Below are 17,362 nucleotides of genomic sequence, written 5' to 3'. Positions count from 1 at the left end.
CAGTGAAATTGTCAAAATTTTTTGAGATACTGCGTATGTTTTGGTGTAGTATTTTTAATTGTTTAGCCATGGTAAGATTAAAATTATCGGATGGATGTGTACGATTTTGGGATAGTAAATTCAGATCATCTTTATTATATCATCGGAGTGTTTAATATAAATTATTTTATCTTTTTCGGCTTTCCGCGCCATAACCTTTCCATCTTTGGTCCATACAAATGCATATCCCTTTGTGATGGCTTGTTGTTTTGTTTTCCATAGTAGTTCCTTTAGATATGGTGACAGGATTTCACTGATGTAGATTTTTGAGTTTAGTCCTGGGGATGTTTTGTATTTGACTTCTCTTTTCTTAGAGAGCAAAAGCTCACGTAATTTAGGATTATTGAATCTAATTTTGATTTTCGGATGGTCCCTTTGTTTTGTTGACGTTGACGCTGCAGACAGTCCCCCTGGTTGAGCCTTGGCAGTAGTTGGATGTAGTCTGACGGCCTGTAGAATGTCTTCCGGAAGGATCTGAATGTCCGCTGTTTCGGCTATTGACCTTACTATTTCAAATATAGATTCATCCGCTTTAAGAGGTACTCCGGATATTTCTAACGAGTCAGCCAGCATTCTATGGTCGCTTTCGGCAGCCCTTATTTCCAGATTCTTTAGTAGAATACTTTTTTCGTTTAATGTTTTTTTTAATGTTTCGATATCTGTCATCATTGTTTTTTCCGAGAGAATGGATTGGTCAATTTTTTCTATTAATTCATCATATTTATTACAAAGAAAGTCTATGGTTTTTTGTCTTTCTGCTGCTTCAAGGTTCATTTTTTTGAAAAGTTCGTTTTTTAATTCATCTATTTTTGTGTCTATGTGCGACATTAGTCGATGTGTTAGGTCTTCGAGTAATTCGGCTGAATGAGGAGTAGGAGATGCACTGGTGTTTTTACGTGATTTCGACATTTTTAAATTTGTGCTTATGATTTGGTCGATAGATGTCACTTTAATTAAGTTAAATTTAGTTCTATTGCCTTCAGTTACAATTATTTAAGTAGTCACTGTAATCTATTCTCAAGTAGATTAGGTTATTTAGTTAATTTATTATTAAAGTAACAGAAAAAAAAAAAAAACTTTTTGAAACAGTAGGATTCGAACTCACTTGGTTCAGATATCTCCCCTGTCTAGACTGCCGCTTTTGTGACTGTTTACGCCACTGCGCTATTGGCCGCTTATGACGTATCGTGAAATAGGTGCAATATCAAATTTCTTGGTAGAGAAATTTTATGAAATAAGCTGATGGATTTTTTCGACAATAATCACTGTCACTTTGTAGAGATTGATTACTTGGAATCACTTGGAAATCACTTAATGAAATCACCCAGAGTTCACAGTCCGTAGAATTTAACTGTAATTTATCTTCATGTAAACGTTTACTGATATCTTGTTTGCTTTTTTTTGAATTATACGCTAAAATTCGGATAATTTTTGTGGAGCAATATTTTTGCGTGCGCTCTATGTGACGGTTGGTAAGTTTTTTTATAATAATGTAAGCCTATAAGCCGTAACGTAACTACAATCTCAACAACTGATCGATAACATTAATCGAGAGACAATCTTTCATCGATTAACATATTATTTACTAGAACTTCTGTCGCGAAAGGAAAAACGTAATGGCTTTTGGTTTCAGTTTTGACACTATTTGTCAAGTGGCACAGTGTTTTTTTTCATTTGACCGCATTTCTCATTGAAGTTTTCATCACATTTAATTATTTTCCCGTCCAAATTATAATCAGTTGGCAACTGGTAACGTTGGTTGCAGGCACTGAAGATGATAAACCGGTAGAAATGTGTCGTGAAGTAATCACAAATTTCCTTTATTATAGATATTGATCATTTGTTCAAGAAAGAATTTCGATATTTGAAAACGTTTGATCGATTTCACCAGTAAAGAAAAATCAAGCTTACTCACGGACACGCCTTCTAACATACTTTAACCGGTGAGTATTTAACTCTTCTAGGGATTATTATGTTCTGTGTGCCGGTGTGTCATCGGTCGTGTCTGACTAGTTAATGTTGAAATTAACGTCGGCAACCAGAGTGATGAAGGTGAACTAGTTGCAACTTGGAAACGAGAGGCAATCGCGTACCGAATCGTCACGTTGCCGCCTAGGACCTAGGTCAACGACTCGGGTGTAGGGTCGAGTTACGAAACATGTTGCACGCCCGGTCTCACTTACTTCTTCAGTCGTTAGTTATTTAAACAAACTAGTTAGTTTCAATGTGTCCACATCGAAATGCAGGGAGAATCTGATTGATTTGTTTCTCTCAAAGAAAGAATGAAATTCCTCGTTTTTTGTCTGTATTTGAATTCTGTTGATATTACATTTGTAACTATATTTCCTAATATTTCCATACATGCAGCCTTTTTAATAAAAAATAAAAAATACTATTTTATACAATAATATTAGGTATTTTCCAAACATTATACGATAATGTGGGTCTCACTAGGTACATTGCTCGTGATGAGGCCCCCATTTTACAATTTAAGAAAGTTCAATAAAAAGATAAAATGCAATAATAAATTTAAATAAAATAAAATATAATTGACGTCAAATAAAATAAAACACAACAATAAAGGCGGTAATGAAAAAAAATCGGCAAATACTATGAGGGATGGTTGCATACATATAATGAAGTGTGTATTATCCGTAATAGTATTGTTTATTACGTGTATATTTTTACGTTACAAAATATTTGTAAAATTACCCTTTTTATTTTACATTTTGTTTTGAAATCTAAATGTTTTTGTGTTCCCTCGTTTTTTGTATTAAGGCGATGCCTTACGTAGTAGTTTTATTTTTTATTTATTTTTTATTTATTAATCTTAAGTTAGCTCACATCTTCGTGTGTGCTAATAGTTTTATAAACATATAAACATGTACATTGTTTGGCAAACATAATTTTTGGTATGTGTATGTATTTTTGTAGTGCAAAATCATTTGTTTTTGGTTTGAAAATTTGGTCGCCTAGAAATGTTTCAGATGCTTTAATTAAATACTGCGAGTAGAATACATCTTGGTCTTTGAAATAATCGAGTATTTTTTAGATAAGCCCAGAAAAAAATAATATAAAGGCCTATGAAAACTGCTTTAAAGTTCAAAATCTCCTACTTACGAACCCATTTTCGGTTATGATTTTATTGTATAATGTGGAAAATTAAGTTATTTATAAAATAGTCGAAAAAAAAAATATGCCTGAACATCCACAAAATAAAATAAAAGGCACTTTTTGGCCATGTTTTTTTCTTGCATAAATGAAAACAGGCGGATGGTGATAAGCGGGAATTTAAACCTTATCGCCATCTACGTAAGGGTTGTTATTGATAGCGGCTCAATTTAAAATATTACACGACGTAGTGTATCGCCTTAAGTGAAAGATTGTTGAGTGCTTGTTTATAGGGGTTATAAATCCGTAATACCTACTAATTTGAAAAGAAACAAAGAATTAAAAAGGCAAATTTACAGAAACACTAATGTGTTATCAGAAAACCAGGTCAATTCAGAGAATAGAACGAAGTAGAGAGTGATATAAGAAACTCTTGTTCTGGATGGTGCACTAAATCGATTTTAAATTGGTAGACGCAATAAAGTTTGAACATCATTACTGGCACTTTACTTCGCACGAAGTTACTTTTCTCTTTACTTTTCCAGAGCAACTCGGTAGAAATTTAAAACCTCTTATGATTCCAATTTTTCCAGGAAGTAACCACTATGCCTACTGAAATTTTTTGTTCATTATAGTTCATATAATATTAACTATTAATACCTACCGACAGCACATACTCTTTTACTTAAATTTTTTCACAGCGATTTTTAAAAATTATAAAATTCCATACGAAATTCGTACTGGATTTTTGGTAAAACGTTCGAAAATGCCTTCATTGGTTTTAAAACTGCACCTTTTTTCAGACATTTTGGTATGTATTTCCTAGAATTTAAAAGATTACAGCTTGGAGACCTTTGTCTCCGGAAATGTTAGACATTTTAGTAACTACCCGTGTAGAATTTAACGATAAATAATTTTTAGTATTGCTGAGTTAGGTTAGGTTAGGTTAGGTTGACCAAGGGCCACTTTGAATGCTGAATATTAACTTCTATAAAAATGATAAGTCACTTATCGATATAATATATTAAGTTTATAAAAACCCGTATTCATTATAGTTAGACAAAGCTATAGGTACCTAATTGATTTATATTAATTTAAGTGTGACACAGATTTCGCCCTTCGATTAGTAAAACACATGCCATGTGTTCGTTAATTCAGAACGGACACGAATTTAATTTGCCATTTTCAGGTAATAAAACGTATGGAAACACAGACTTTATTACCATTTTCGAAGTTTTTTGTGCCTCATTTGTTACAAAATTGTTTTTCCTGTTGTTGATATGTTGTTAACAGAATTCCGTTCCCGGCATCACCTTATTGATCCCAGGTTCCCGGTTTATGACCATCCCATTTCATCATCGTAGACCTCTTGTAATTGCAGCCAAGCTCTCCAAGTGGCGATTACTCCAGGCTCTAAGCTAGCGTGTCGGGTTTACTCGAGGGAGCAAAGGTACAGAGCACAGTACAGAATATGACAGAGTATGTAGTACGGAGTATAGAGTACAGTACAGTGCCTGAGTAACTGAGAGTGTGCGGCCAGGCAGCCATTTACTTGAAACTAATACCGGGTCGTTTCGCAGGCGGTAGACAGAACACTGCGCAGTGTGCAGTGTTCTGTCTAACGGTAGCAGCTAGCAGGAACTACGTGTGTAATATCGAATTTCAAGTAATGTGCTTTGTCGTACCGACTAGCTCCGGATCGCGTCAAAACAATGCACGAAGCCGCGAGAACAATGCCTTATGGAGTGGAGTGCCACCAACCGTTGCTATGTTAACTATGTTTGACATGACTCTAAGCCCGACGTCCCACGGCTCGGTAAGTAATCGACATAAACCGAATTCTGACCGACGATCTGTGTGGAACTTTTCTGCGCAGGGTCTTACAGTATTCGGTTTATTTCGATTGCTTACCGACTGGTGGGACGACGGGCTAAAGATTAAGAGGAACGAACGCGCGAGCTTAAATTTGGTTTTGAGGCCAAAATACCCAATCAAACTGAATAATATTTTCTTATTAATTTTAATATGCAGTACTCACTTTATACATAATTATAATAAGAATACAATAACTTAGTTTGAATACCACTTTATTTAAGAAAATTATAAACCAACCGGTTTCGATTTGACCTGGACCTTCATCAAGATTTTATAAAACATACGTTCTTATAACCTTCACATTCTTTTTTGTAGAAATTTCACCAGTATGTTTTATAAAACCTTGATGAAGGTTCAGGTTGAATCGAAGCCGGTGTTGGTTCATATATTTTACTCAAATAAAGTGATATTCAAAATAAGTTATTTTATTCTAATTATATATTTTTTAAATCTCAAGTTATTATGGCAAATAATTTGTAGAATATATGCTAATTTATTTATTTGGGTTTTACGGTTTTTATTCGGACTGCGCTGCATTTAGTAACTTTAAATTCTTTCAAAACTAATGTTACAAAGTCAGATATTTATTTTATGATGCACGAAAAATAGACTTTAAATTAAAATTTCCGGAAAGGTCACAAAACATTTACAAACTGCATTATGCAGCGTTCGGCAAAACAGACAGTGCAAAAACAGTGCAGTTTTAAGGGCTATTAAAAAAATTATGCGTGAAGATTACATCAGAGAGATGATGGCCTCCAGCAGCGATACATTGAGGAAGGCGATTTCTGAAGTTTTCGGCCGCATTTTGAATTCGATCTTTGAGTTCTTCCAATTTGTGAGGCCGATGTTAAAAAAATAATTTAATTATAGTCGATGTTAAAGAAGACGTAACTGCTCAAATAAGGTGAGCGCGCAAGATTGAAATGTAACCGGAAGACCCGCTGGTAGGCGACGAAAGAACGGCCATCCAGAAGCCCCGCATGGTAACGACTAAAACCGGCACGACCCTCCCGACACAATGAGATCCCTCCCAGGTTCCTACCCCCACAATACGGGATGTACCGGCCCTTAAAAACTGCATGTGCAACTGTATGTTTTGCTGCACCCTGTACTAAGGAGAAGGTGACGTTTAGTGCTATGTGTAATAAAATGATTGTCTCAAATGAGAGATCACTGATTTATGATAGTAATAACTTATTTCAGACTTCAGACCGTGAAAATTGCAGACTAGAAAGTAATAGTAACCTTTACGGTAAAGTGCAGATGGAAAGGAAAAAGAGATTTAGTACAATCATCTCATCTAGAAAATCTAGAAGAATGTAAAATGTATGAATTTATCATAGAGTTACAATTAGAGGCGCTACTGCGTACTAATATCTCGCCGAAACTTGTTTCACTATTGCGATAAGCGGTGCGCGTAGTCCGGATCCGGTAGTTTTAGTTAGAGCGTTAGAAAAGTTGGAGGTAATTTGGAGGCAAAAAAGCGGAATCTATTTTTTCGCTTCATGTTTCATCTAAATATAAATACATCAATGGAATCTATTGATTTACTATTAAGTCTTAAACAACATTATCTAACATAGCTTTTATAATTAATTATAATCTTGTATTCGGTTTTCTCCAAGCTTAGGTTCCTATGTTATTTTTAATGTGAATACCGCACAAGAGTAGAAGTAGTGGAAGATCACCAGTATCACCCTGGTGTAAAACCACCATTCAGTATTGAAACGTTGCTTGAAATGGCTTGTCGCGTTTAGAATTGTTTGGTGACCAGATCTGAATAGCCAGGAGCTTCCCCACCTTACTCTTCCCATCCCCTTCCCCTCCACACCACCTTCAGCAACACAGAATTCCATTTAAGGAAGCCATAGAATCACTACTGGTTCCAGACGGTCGGGAGCTGTTGGGAATCTTGTGTGGTGTTCACATAAAAAAATTAAATTGTGAAATACAAACACATAAAAAAATAAATTGTTGCGCATGCTGGGATTTGAACCCGCGACCTTCGGATTGCTGATCGAGAGCCTTACCCCTCGACCACGGAGGCCGATAATAAAAAATATTATCTATTTTTAATAGAATTTTTTTGTATGTGAACACTACTCTGCCGCGGTTAATTGTGGTTGATTGTGCAAAAAAATAACAATTATCTATAGCGAATGCGAGATTCAAAAAAAAAACCAACAAAAACACATATGCCGGGATCAAATGAGTGGGACCCACAGACATAGGAATTAATAGACGAGAACATAATGGCGAGGGGTAAAATCAACTGTTGAAGAACGAAGGGGGTAAAGCTGAGACTGTGATTCGTCAATAAATCAATCTGACAGTAAATAGGCATCTCGCATTATAATATCACCATTTACTTCTTAAAAGTAAAATCTGCTTTTGAATGAATAGACATTTTTACATGGGAGCGCAAATTACTCGCTACGTTATGAACAAATTTGCGAAGTCCAAATTCGGCAAAAAAATTCGGTTCTATTTTCAGAGTCGAATATTTCGTTTAAGTATTTAGTTAAGACACTTTTATAAATGTTCATAATTTACTTCCCAGCAACCAACCAGCTTTGTGTTTCGCGTCCAGACGTTTCTCGATGTGATAGTATATTATGTTTCTACAACTGATCCATATTATACGATGTGAATATGCTTAAAATAAAGTAAAATAATGCTTATATATGGAACGTAATACGACAATTGGGTTTATTCTCTTTTTCACATCTATTTTTACAAGTTTTCATAGCACAAGTCAACATTTTGCCGTGTTATTTCGTAAAATGAACCGATGATGCCTCGACCATAGTTCGCACGAGAATGATGACGTCACGTTTTCAAATTTCACTTGAGGCCATACGCGAGCACAGCCGGCTCCAATGGAACCGGTATGGGGAGTGGGGATAATACGCTTTTAATCACTTAGGGCAGGTCTAATAATATTCATATGTCTATGGTGGGACCCGATAAACGATATAACAATATAATATTATTGTCTGTTGATGGATCTACTTTTGATTACTACTAAATACCTAACTTATCTCTTATACTGTAAATCCGAATGCACTATATGTTACCATGTTAATCTTTACAAAGCCACTACAGTAAAAAAATTATATATATTTATATTTTTCTTCATTACACAACTCAGTTACAGAGAAAAATTGAATTTTTTGTTTGGTAATTATGTACATTTCTTAAGGAATAATATGAAACTACACCTGTCAATTTGTCTGTCCTGGAACGGGAAACTTTCCTAGTTGGACAGACCAAGCTTCCTAATGTGTTATTTGTACTTTCTTTTGTATATATCTATAAATTAATAAAATGTTTAAATTGATCCACATAATCTGAAAATCGTGTAAATGCGTAATTTTAACATTTTGACCACCAACAAAAATTACGAAAAATAAACATTACGTAGATGTTTATTTATAATATATCTCTAAATCTAGACCCAAAACGTTAAGTATATCGTATATAAGGAAATCCACTTACCTCAGAACTAAGTGAAATCCATATTCTTTATTATTTCTTTTAAGCCTCCACGTCACAAGCAATAATATAAGTAGACACATTTTCCCTTTAAGACCCGAGGTTTACAAGCAAACAGTTTTTGTTTTTTATTATAATAATATGAATTAAGGGAAAAAACAAAGGGTTTTTAAATATTTTATTAATAAATTTTCTTGGTAAAACCAATAGTCATAATTGTGAGTGTAATAAATATTCAAAAATAAGTTAACAAAAACCATTGATTATTTGACATTTGACATTTCAAGAAACAGTTGGCATCTTTTGATAGACATAAGTAGACATCACATTTAATGCATTTGGTGCGAGATCGCTTTCAAAATCCCTCTAATCATATAATATATAATTTTCACAGATAAATAATATTTTTCAAGTAGCTAGCCATGCACACAATCGATTGAGTACAGTCCCAAGCCTATAGAAGCATTTGCATCATTCGAAATTAAATATTTAATTTACCCTCACAGTTGAGAATACAGGGTCCGAAAAGGTTTTTGGCGTTTGTTTTTCACACGTCACAATAGCAAACTGGGTGTTGATTCAAATACTATTGCAAATAGAGCTCACCTGATCACTTTTCTTCGCGTTGACAGCACCGGATCTGGAACGGCGAGGCATGATGCCCACTGACTCTCCTCGCATTATGGACTCCACAACTGTAAATAATACACAAATAATTTAAAATATTTATAAATCAAACTTATTTGTATAATTTAATAATTAGTAATATCATTAATAAATTTAATCTGTAAACTTCACCCGCCATAACACAGGGACATCCCTAGCACGGTGGGTGAAATAATAATAAATAAATGTATTTAAAAGTACAATTTTTTTTTTCATGAATAATTAAAAAAATAAATAAAACATATTGAAAGTTAAGGCGATGCACTACGTAGTAATGCAAAATCATGTGTTTTTGGTTTGAAAATTTGGTCGCCTAGATATGTTTCAGACATTGATGGTTTCAGATGCTTTAATTAAATACTGTGAGTAGAATACATCTTCGAGTATTTTTCAGATAAGTCTTTTTATAAGGCCAGAAAAAAATAATGTATAAGGCCTATGAAAACTGTTTTAAAGTTCAAAATCTCCTACTTTCAAACCCATTTTCGGCTATGATTTTATTTTATAATGTGGCAAATTAAGTTATTTATAAAATGATCGAAAAAAAATAAATTATTTATCGCTAAACATACACAAAATAAAATGAAAGACACTTTTTGGCCATGTTTTTTACTTGCATAAATCAAAACAGGTGGATGGTGTTAAGCGGGAATTTAAACCTTATCGCCATCTACGTAAGGGCTGTTATTGATAGCGGATCGATTTAAAATATTACATGACGAAGTGCATCGCCTTAACCAAAAATACACCGAATATAGAAATAAAGAGATGTACATGAGTATTGAAAATTTACTAAGAATCCCTTCAAATTATTCGAAATCCAGTTAAAACGGGATTGCAGGCCCTTAACAAATGTATCCATACGTTTCCTGATAAACTTTAAGTAAAATACGAATGTATTATCACGACGTCGCAACACGTGTTCCTAAAGATCCGAATATTTACTCATTTGGTCATTATATATTATCAATGCAGGTACATGAACACGTTTTTCTATATAATCGGAATTTACAAAGAGTTTATCAGGAAGCGTCCTGAAATCCCATTTTTAACCGGATTACAAATAATTTTGAGAAATTCTTAATAAATTAGCTATAAATACTCATTTTTCTCCGTGCAGAAAAAAGAAAAAGCAGCAATGAAATTGTGGTAAATTATATAAGTGGTAAAATATATTGACTAACCATGAACCCTCTTTCACGCAGACGTATGCAGAGAGGATGGAATACCACACAACTCGTTACTCAGATTCATACATCTTATCAATATAGTATATTTGCGGCACGTTCCAGAGTTGAATATTACTCTCAGTATCGCCCTGATGTAAGACACCATTTGGAATTGAAACTTTGATTGAAATGGCTTTGACTGGGTTAGGTGACCAGATCTGAATAACCTTTTTTTTTTTTTTTTTTTTTTATATTTACTCCACACAGGAGGCCCTGAAGAAAATAATTTCCCTCAGGGCCTATGTCATCTTTGGGGATGCTGTGTGGAGGGTCTTTTTGTGGAGAGGAAGGAGTGAACATGGGTCTTGAAGAGTCCCATGTTGTAGGAGGGAGGAAACACAGAGGCCGGCAGTTCGTTCCACAGCCGAGCTGTTGAACTTAAGAACGAATCATAGAAGCGACCCGTTCTCATGTGACAAGTGTCAACTGTGTACAAATGTTGGGCGCGCGTTTGGCGTGTATCCCGACTACGCACCGGTGCCGAAGGGATCAATGACGCTAGTTCCTCAGAGCATCTTCCATTGTAATACCGATAGAACAAGGACAGCATACCTGCCTGACGCCTGTGCTCTAAAGATTGCAGTCCGTTTGTTAAGATTGGGGAATCTATCAAACGGACCGCCCGTTTCTGCACAGAGTCAAGGGTTTTTTCAGGTATTTTGGGGCTCCAGACCAGAGATGGCTGCCAAATTCGACAGTAGGGCGCACTTGCGATTTGTACAGGGTGAGCAGTTGTGTACTATTAAAGTATCTGCGGGCCCTGTACAGTACGCCCAGCTTCTGAGAGGCCAACTTTACTCTAGCTTCGATGGAGCCCCCGTACCTGAGCTGGTCACTTATAGTTACACCAAGCATATCAATGGAAGGCCTGTTCGGAAGATTGCTTCCGTTGAAGGAGACTAGATTATCATTTGGATCCCTTTTAGACGTAATCAGACAGGATTGGGTCTTTGAAACATTAAATTCGACGAGATTATTTTTACCCCAGGAGGAAATACTCTCGAGATAACCGTCCATTCTCTGCTTCAAAGCCCTCCGAGCCGTTGGAGTTTGTGTGCCCTTTGGGGGCTTGTCAAACAAAAAGCTATCATGAACTGTACTGTCATCCGCGTAACAATGAATCGGTGCACATGTCAAAAGGTCATTGATGTGCAACAAAAACAAAGTCGGAGACAGAACCGATCCCTGTGGGACGCCAGCATTTATGGAGTGCGAGGAAGAGGTGAAACCATCAGCAACCGCCTGAATCGACCTATCCCTTAAAAAGTCAGCAATCCACGTACACAGGGATGCGGGAAGTCCGTAAGAATGCAATTTGTTGACAAGTCCTCGGTGCCAGACCCGGTCAAAGGCCTTGGATATGTCTAGTGCGACCGTTTGGGTCTCACCGTGACGTTCCAGGCACCGCCCCCAAACATGCGTCACATACGCGAGAAGATCACCGCACGAGCGGTTCCGCCGGAATCCGTATTGACGGTCGTTGATAATTTTGTTCTTCTCGAGGTATGTGAGCAGTTTGTCGTTGATCACACGTTCCATCACTTTGGACAGAACTGATGTGATCGCTATGGGGCGGTAGTTGGCCGGGTTGGAGCGGTCACCTTTCTTGGGAATAGGGTGAATTACCGCTTTTTTCCAACCAGAGGGCACAGTGCCACACTTCAGGGACATTTTGAAGAGCTTTGTCAAAACTGGAACTATTTCCGCAGCACACCTCTGCAATACCAGGGCAGGTATTCCATCAGGTCCACTAGCTTTGTTAACATCGAGCCCCCGTATGACGTGGAGTACATCCCGATGCCGGATCCTCAGCTTTTTCATATAGAAGCCGCAGTGAGGAACCGACGGCGGAACAGCACCCCCGTCGTCGAGGGTCGAGTTTTCCGCAAACATTTTCCCTAAAAGGTTTGCCTTTTCGGTGGCGGTGTTTGCTAGTGAGCCGTCAGGTCTGGTAAGAGGTGGCAAACTGGGTTTGCAAAAATTTCGACCTATTGAGCCCGCAAGCGACCAGAATGCTCTGCTGCCATGCGGGCAGGCAGCCAGCTTTTTGCTGATCTGCAGGTCGTGTTCGAATTTTGACCTATTGATGATTCTCTTGCATTCCTTTGCCGATTTGTTGTATGCTGATCTGCTTTCGGGCGTTCGAGATGTGTTGTAGGCTCGGTAAGCCGCGTTTTTTCGTCGAACTGCTTCGGAGCATTGTCGACTGAACCACGGCTTTGAGCCCACACCAGTTTCTTTAGTAGTCGATTGTATGAAGCCATCCATCGCCGAATTGATGACTTCACCAATCTCCTGGGCACATCTTGAAGGGTCCGAAGTCCGAAAACAAACAGCTGACCACGGAAAAGCATTGAAATGGGCCCGCATACCGAACCAATCTGCTGACCTATAGTGCCACACTTTTCTCCTCAGCCTCTCATTGGTTGGTCTGAGGCTAACGGGGATTGATGTCGTCACTAGGCAGTGGTCAGATGATCCCAGAGGCGCTGTGACGTCAATCTTATAACCGTGTGGCACAGTAGTTAAGAATAGGTCTAACAGATTGGAGCGGTGAGTCTGGACATCAGGAACCCTTGTAGGCTCCTGAACCAATTGCTCTAATCCGTAGCAAATGGCAAAGGATTCCGCCTGCCGGCCAGCCGAGTCCGCTGGGCCTGAGAACTTCAACCATGGTTCGTTATGAACGTTGAAGTCCCCCAGAACAACAAACTCGGCCGAAGGGTAGCGGGGCAAGAGATCATCAATAGTATCATCTCTTTCCCCTCCCAACATCCTTAAGCCTAACAACATTCTCATATCACTCCTTTATCTATCCATATGCTCTACATATTATCCAAACCATCTACATAAGAAATCCATTCTTAAACTTGTTGATTTCGTTTACATCGGCCTTGCAATCTATTCGGACCTCCTCATTCATATGACGGTTACAAATGGTTTAACCACACTTACGCCTACACATTGTTAAATTTGTAAAAAAAGTTTATTTCTTTCTCATTCTAGGGGTCGCGGCTTCAATTTCAATAATTTAGTATGGGTGATAATTTTATATGGGTAATCAATAATTTATTTTTGGTGATCAATAATTTAATATAAGAGACGGTGGTCATAAATTTTATTTTCAGCCAATTTTAATGAAATAAATAAATAACTTTGCAGATAAGCATTTGTTATTTAACACGATTTGTTCGTCAAAAAATAACTTGTTCACTTCAGACACAAGTGCGTAATTTATCCAGGTGAGGCAACATTGAGTTGTTGTTTGAATAGAGGTGTGTGAAACCAAGCTAAAGTTCAAGGTTGTTTCAATAATATTTATACATACCTACCTCAGAACAGGTTTCACCTTGTGAGGTAGGTAATGTAAAGCACACATAAAGTTATGTATTAAATTATGGTACCTTGAAGTTTTACGTACATAAAAAACCTAGAGGAACTTTGAAATTAGAATAAAAGAACATATAAGGTGTTCTAACAGTTTCTCCGAGTTTACTAAGGACGGGTTGTTTCGGAGAATTTGAACAATTCATCAAATTTCAACGTTCATTTTCGGGGTCTGTGAAAGTCCTATGCAAGTTCTGTTAATATATCATTATAGGTTATTGGCTAGACGAACTGAAATAAAAAACAGAACTTGAAAAATCTTTCGCGGAACTGGGAAATGAACGTTGAAATTTGATGAATTGTTCAAATTCTCCGAAACAACCCGTCCTAAGAATAGTTTGTTTCATAGAATTTGAACAATTCATCAAATTTCAAAGTTCATTTGCCAGTTCTGAGAATGTCCTATTCAAGTTCTGTTATTATATCATTTACAGAAAGAACTGAAATAATAACAGAACTTGGAAATAACTTTCACGAAACTTGAAAGTTAACTTTGAAATTTGATGAATTATTCAAATTATATGAAACAAACTATTTTTAGTAAACTCCTGAGATAAACCTTTAATTTTTAATGGTAAAGAGATTTTACACTGTAATATTAATGGAATTAATTTCGAGGAACTTTGAAATTAGATTATAAGAGCATATAAAATGATCAAATATTTTTTTTTGAGTATCCTAATTATTCATTAGAGACAAACCATATAATTGATTTTAAATGGTATAGAGAGTTTACACTGTAATATTGATGTAGGTATGTATCCAGTTAGGTAAACTGGAAATTTTAGAAATTAAAAAGAGTGTGAAGAAGAAGAATTATCAATAACTAGCTAACGTGTACCCGGCATCGCTCGACTTTTCTGTACTTTATATAACATGAATGTTTTACATATATAAACTTTCCGAACGAAATTCGTGAAATGATAGTGAAAACCGTATCAAAATCCGTGCGTAGTTTAGAAGAAAACGCACAGACAGATGCGGATAGCGGCATTGTTTTATACTATTTAGAGATCAGAAAATCTTTTTGAACGACCTCTGTCAAATTTGTTCCCATTTCAAATTATGCTTTATTACCCACCCCATCTCGTTCCCCCGTTTATTTCTCCTGCTTACGAAACATTTCGGTTGGTTTTAAACAATAAAAGTGGTTAAAACGTGTTGATTAGTTTTAATTTAATAACCGAGGACTTGTCAACAAATTGCATTCTTACGGACTTCCCGCATCCCTGTGTACGTGGATTGCTGACTTTTTAAGGGATAGGTCGATTCAGGCGGTTGCTGACGGTTTCACCTCTTCCTCGCACTCCATAAATGCTGGCGTCCCACAGGGATCGGTTCTGTCTCCAACTTTGTTTTTGTTGCACATCAATGACCTTTTGACATGTGCACCGATTCATTGTTACGCGGATGACAGTACAGTTCATGATAGCTTTTTGTTTGACAAGCCCCCAAAGGGCACACAAACTCCAACGGCTCGGAGGGCTTTGAAGCAGAGAATGGACGGTTATCTCGAGAGTATTTCCTCCTGGGGTAAAAATAATCTCGTCGAATTTAATGTTTCAAAGACCCAATCCTGTCTGATTACGTCTAAAAGGGATCCAAATGATAATCTAGTCTCCTTCAACGGAAGCAATCTTCCGAACAGGCCTTCCATTGATATGCTTGGTGTAACTATAAGTGACCAGCTCAGGTACGGGGGCTCCATCGAAGCTAGAGTAAAGTTGGCCTCTCAGAAGCTGGGCGTACTGTACAGGGCCCGCAGATACTTTAATAGTACACAACTGCTCACCCTGTACAAATCGCAAGTGCGCCCTACTGTCGAATTTGGCAGCCATCTCTGGTCTGGAGCCCCAAAATACCTGAAAAAACCCTTGACTCTGTGCAGAAACGGGCGGTCCGTTTGATAGATTCCCCAATCTTAACAAACGGACTGCAATCTTTAGAGCACAGGCGTCAGGTAGGTATGCTGTCCTTGTTCTATCGGTATTACAATGGAAGATGCTCTGAGGAACTAGCGTCATTGATCCCTTCGGCACCGGTGCGTAGTCGGGATACACGCCAAACGCGCGCCCAACATTTGTACACAGTTGACACTTGTCACATGAGAACGGGTCGCTTCTACGATTCGTTCTTAAGTTCAACAGCTCGGCTGTGGAACGAACTGCCGGCCTCTGTGTTTCCTCCCTCCTACAACATGGGACTCTTCAAGACCCATGTTCACTCCTTCCTCTCCACAAAAAGACCCTCCACACAGCATCCCCAAAGATGACATAGGCCCTGAGGGAAATTATTTTCTTCAGGGCCTCCTGTGTGGAGTAAATATAAAAAAAAAAAAAAAAAAATTAAAAATGGTTCCACAAAATTATTTTGCTGTGTTTGAAAAAGTGATTTATTACTAATTATTAATATTTTTATTTATTCTTACAATATTTAATTTATAGAAATACATTTTAATTTAAGTTTTTCTTTTACATTTTTTAATAATATTATTCAATTTAAAAAAAAGTTATTTTTAAAGAAGTTCTGCTGTGAAATTATCATTACGCGTTACAGCTGTTTCGCCTTCTTAAATCATTACTAAACCGTGCTTTGTTTCGCCTTCTGAAGGAATTTTCAAAGAAAGGACAGTTTGATAATGCATTCGTAAGGCGAAACAGCTGTCATGCATAATAGTAACTACACAGCAGAAGTGTTTGAAATTTATATCTTTTTTTTAAATTAGGATAATAGTATTATTGAATATATTAGTATTAAAAAACATTTAAAAATAAATAAATGTAGTTCTACGAATTACACACAATAAAAAAATAAATACATTTCGCCTGGCAGTCCTTTGGGAGCTTGTCATTAAAACTTAAGATGATACAAGATTGAATGCCATATGAATGCCACTCATTATGGTTATTTCCCTTGAATTTAATATATGTTCATTTTATTGTTTCCTTTCCTGGAACACGAGATTTTTCTAACTAAATAGGAGATATATCAAGTTGCGCGGCGTTTGTTTCTGGAAATCATGTAGATATACTTAAGCAATAAGGTACGCAAATTAAAAGTTAATAACATACAAAAAGAATAAGAGAATTTCAAAGAGACAAGAAGTTGAAGCCAAGCTCAACAAAATTGGTACAAAAAAATTATTATGGAAAGAAAAGAAGGTAGAAAACACAAATGGTAAAACTAAATTCATTTTCTTTTCATTTTATGTACAGTATCATGGTAATTTCATCGATTCATCGAAAACGAGGTAATACGAAACGTCGTTCTTTATTCATATAAATAACACGTATTGTATTGCACAAGGCAAACAATCGACTAAACAAACTATCCACAAATCAAATTAACACGACGCTTGTACAGAGTATAACCATATATATTTTATTAGCGTTTACTGCAGGCGTATAATTGGAAACCATATAAATAAATAATAGTGTTAAAAAATAATATACCTATTACCTACAACTGTTCAAATAATAACAGACTAAATAATAATGCAATTATTTTAAGAAAAAAAAAAACTCTTCTCTAACGTCCCATTACGTATTGTATTTATT

The 17,362-nt window shown here is 36.5% G+C and overlaps 1 protein-coding gene across 3 annotated transcripts in view; it reads right to left on the bottom strand.

Moving 5' to 3' along the window:
• The window catches only part of Kdm3 (Lysine demethylase 3), a 441,386-nt gene that overhangs the window by 221,613 nt on the left and 202,411 nt on the right, over positions 1-17,362 (bottom strand). For all 3 annotated transcript variants that reach the window (XM_089637379.1, XM_089637377.1, XM_089637380.1), the window contains exon 6: positions 9,130-9,218. In XM_089637379.1, coding sequence (XP_089493505.1) covers positions 9,130-9,218 — 89 coding nt within the window. The remainder of the gene's footprint in view (positions 1-9,129; positions 9,219-17,362) is intronic.

Source organism: Hesperophylax consimilis, chromosome 11 (genome assembly GCF_061612785.1).
Source record: "Hesperophylax consimilis isolate HC1 chromosome 11, BYU_Hcon_1.0, whole genome shotgun sequence".
In the NCBI taxonomy this organism is placed as follows: domain Eukaryota; kingdom Metazoa; phylum Arthropoda; class Insecta; order Trichoptera; family Limnephilidae; genus Hesperophylax; species Hesperophylax consimilis.
Note: the sequence above shows the minus strand (reverse complement) of the source record. Positions and strands in the feature narration are given on the sequence as shown.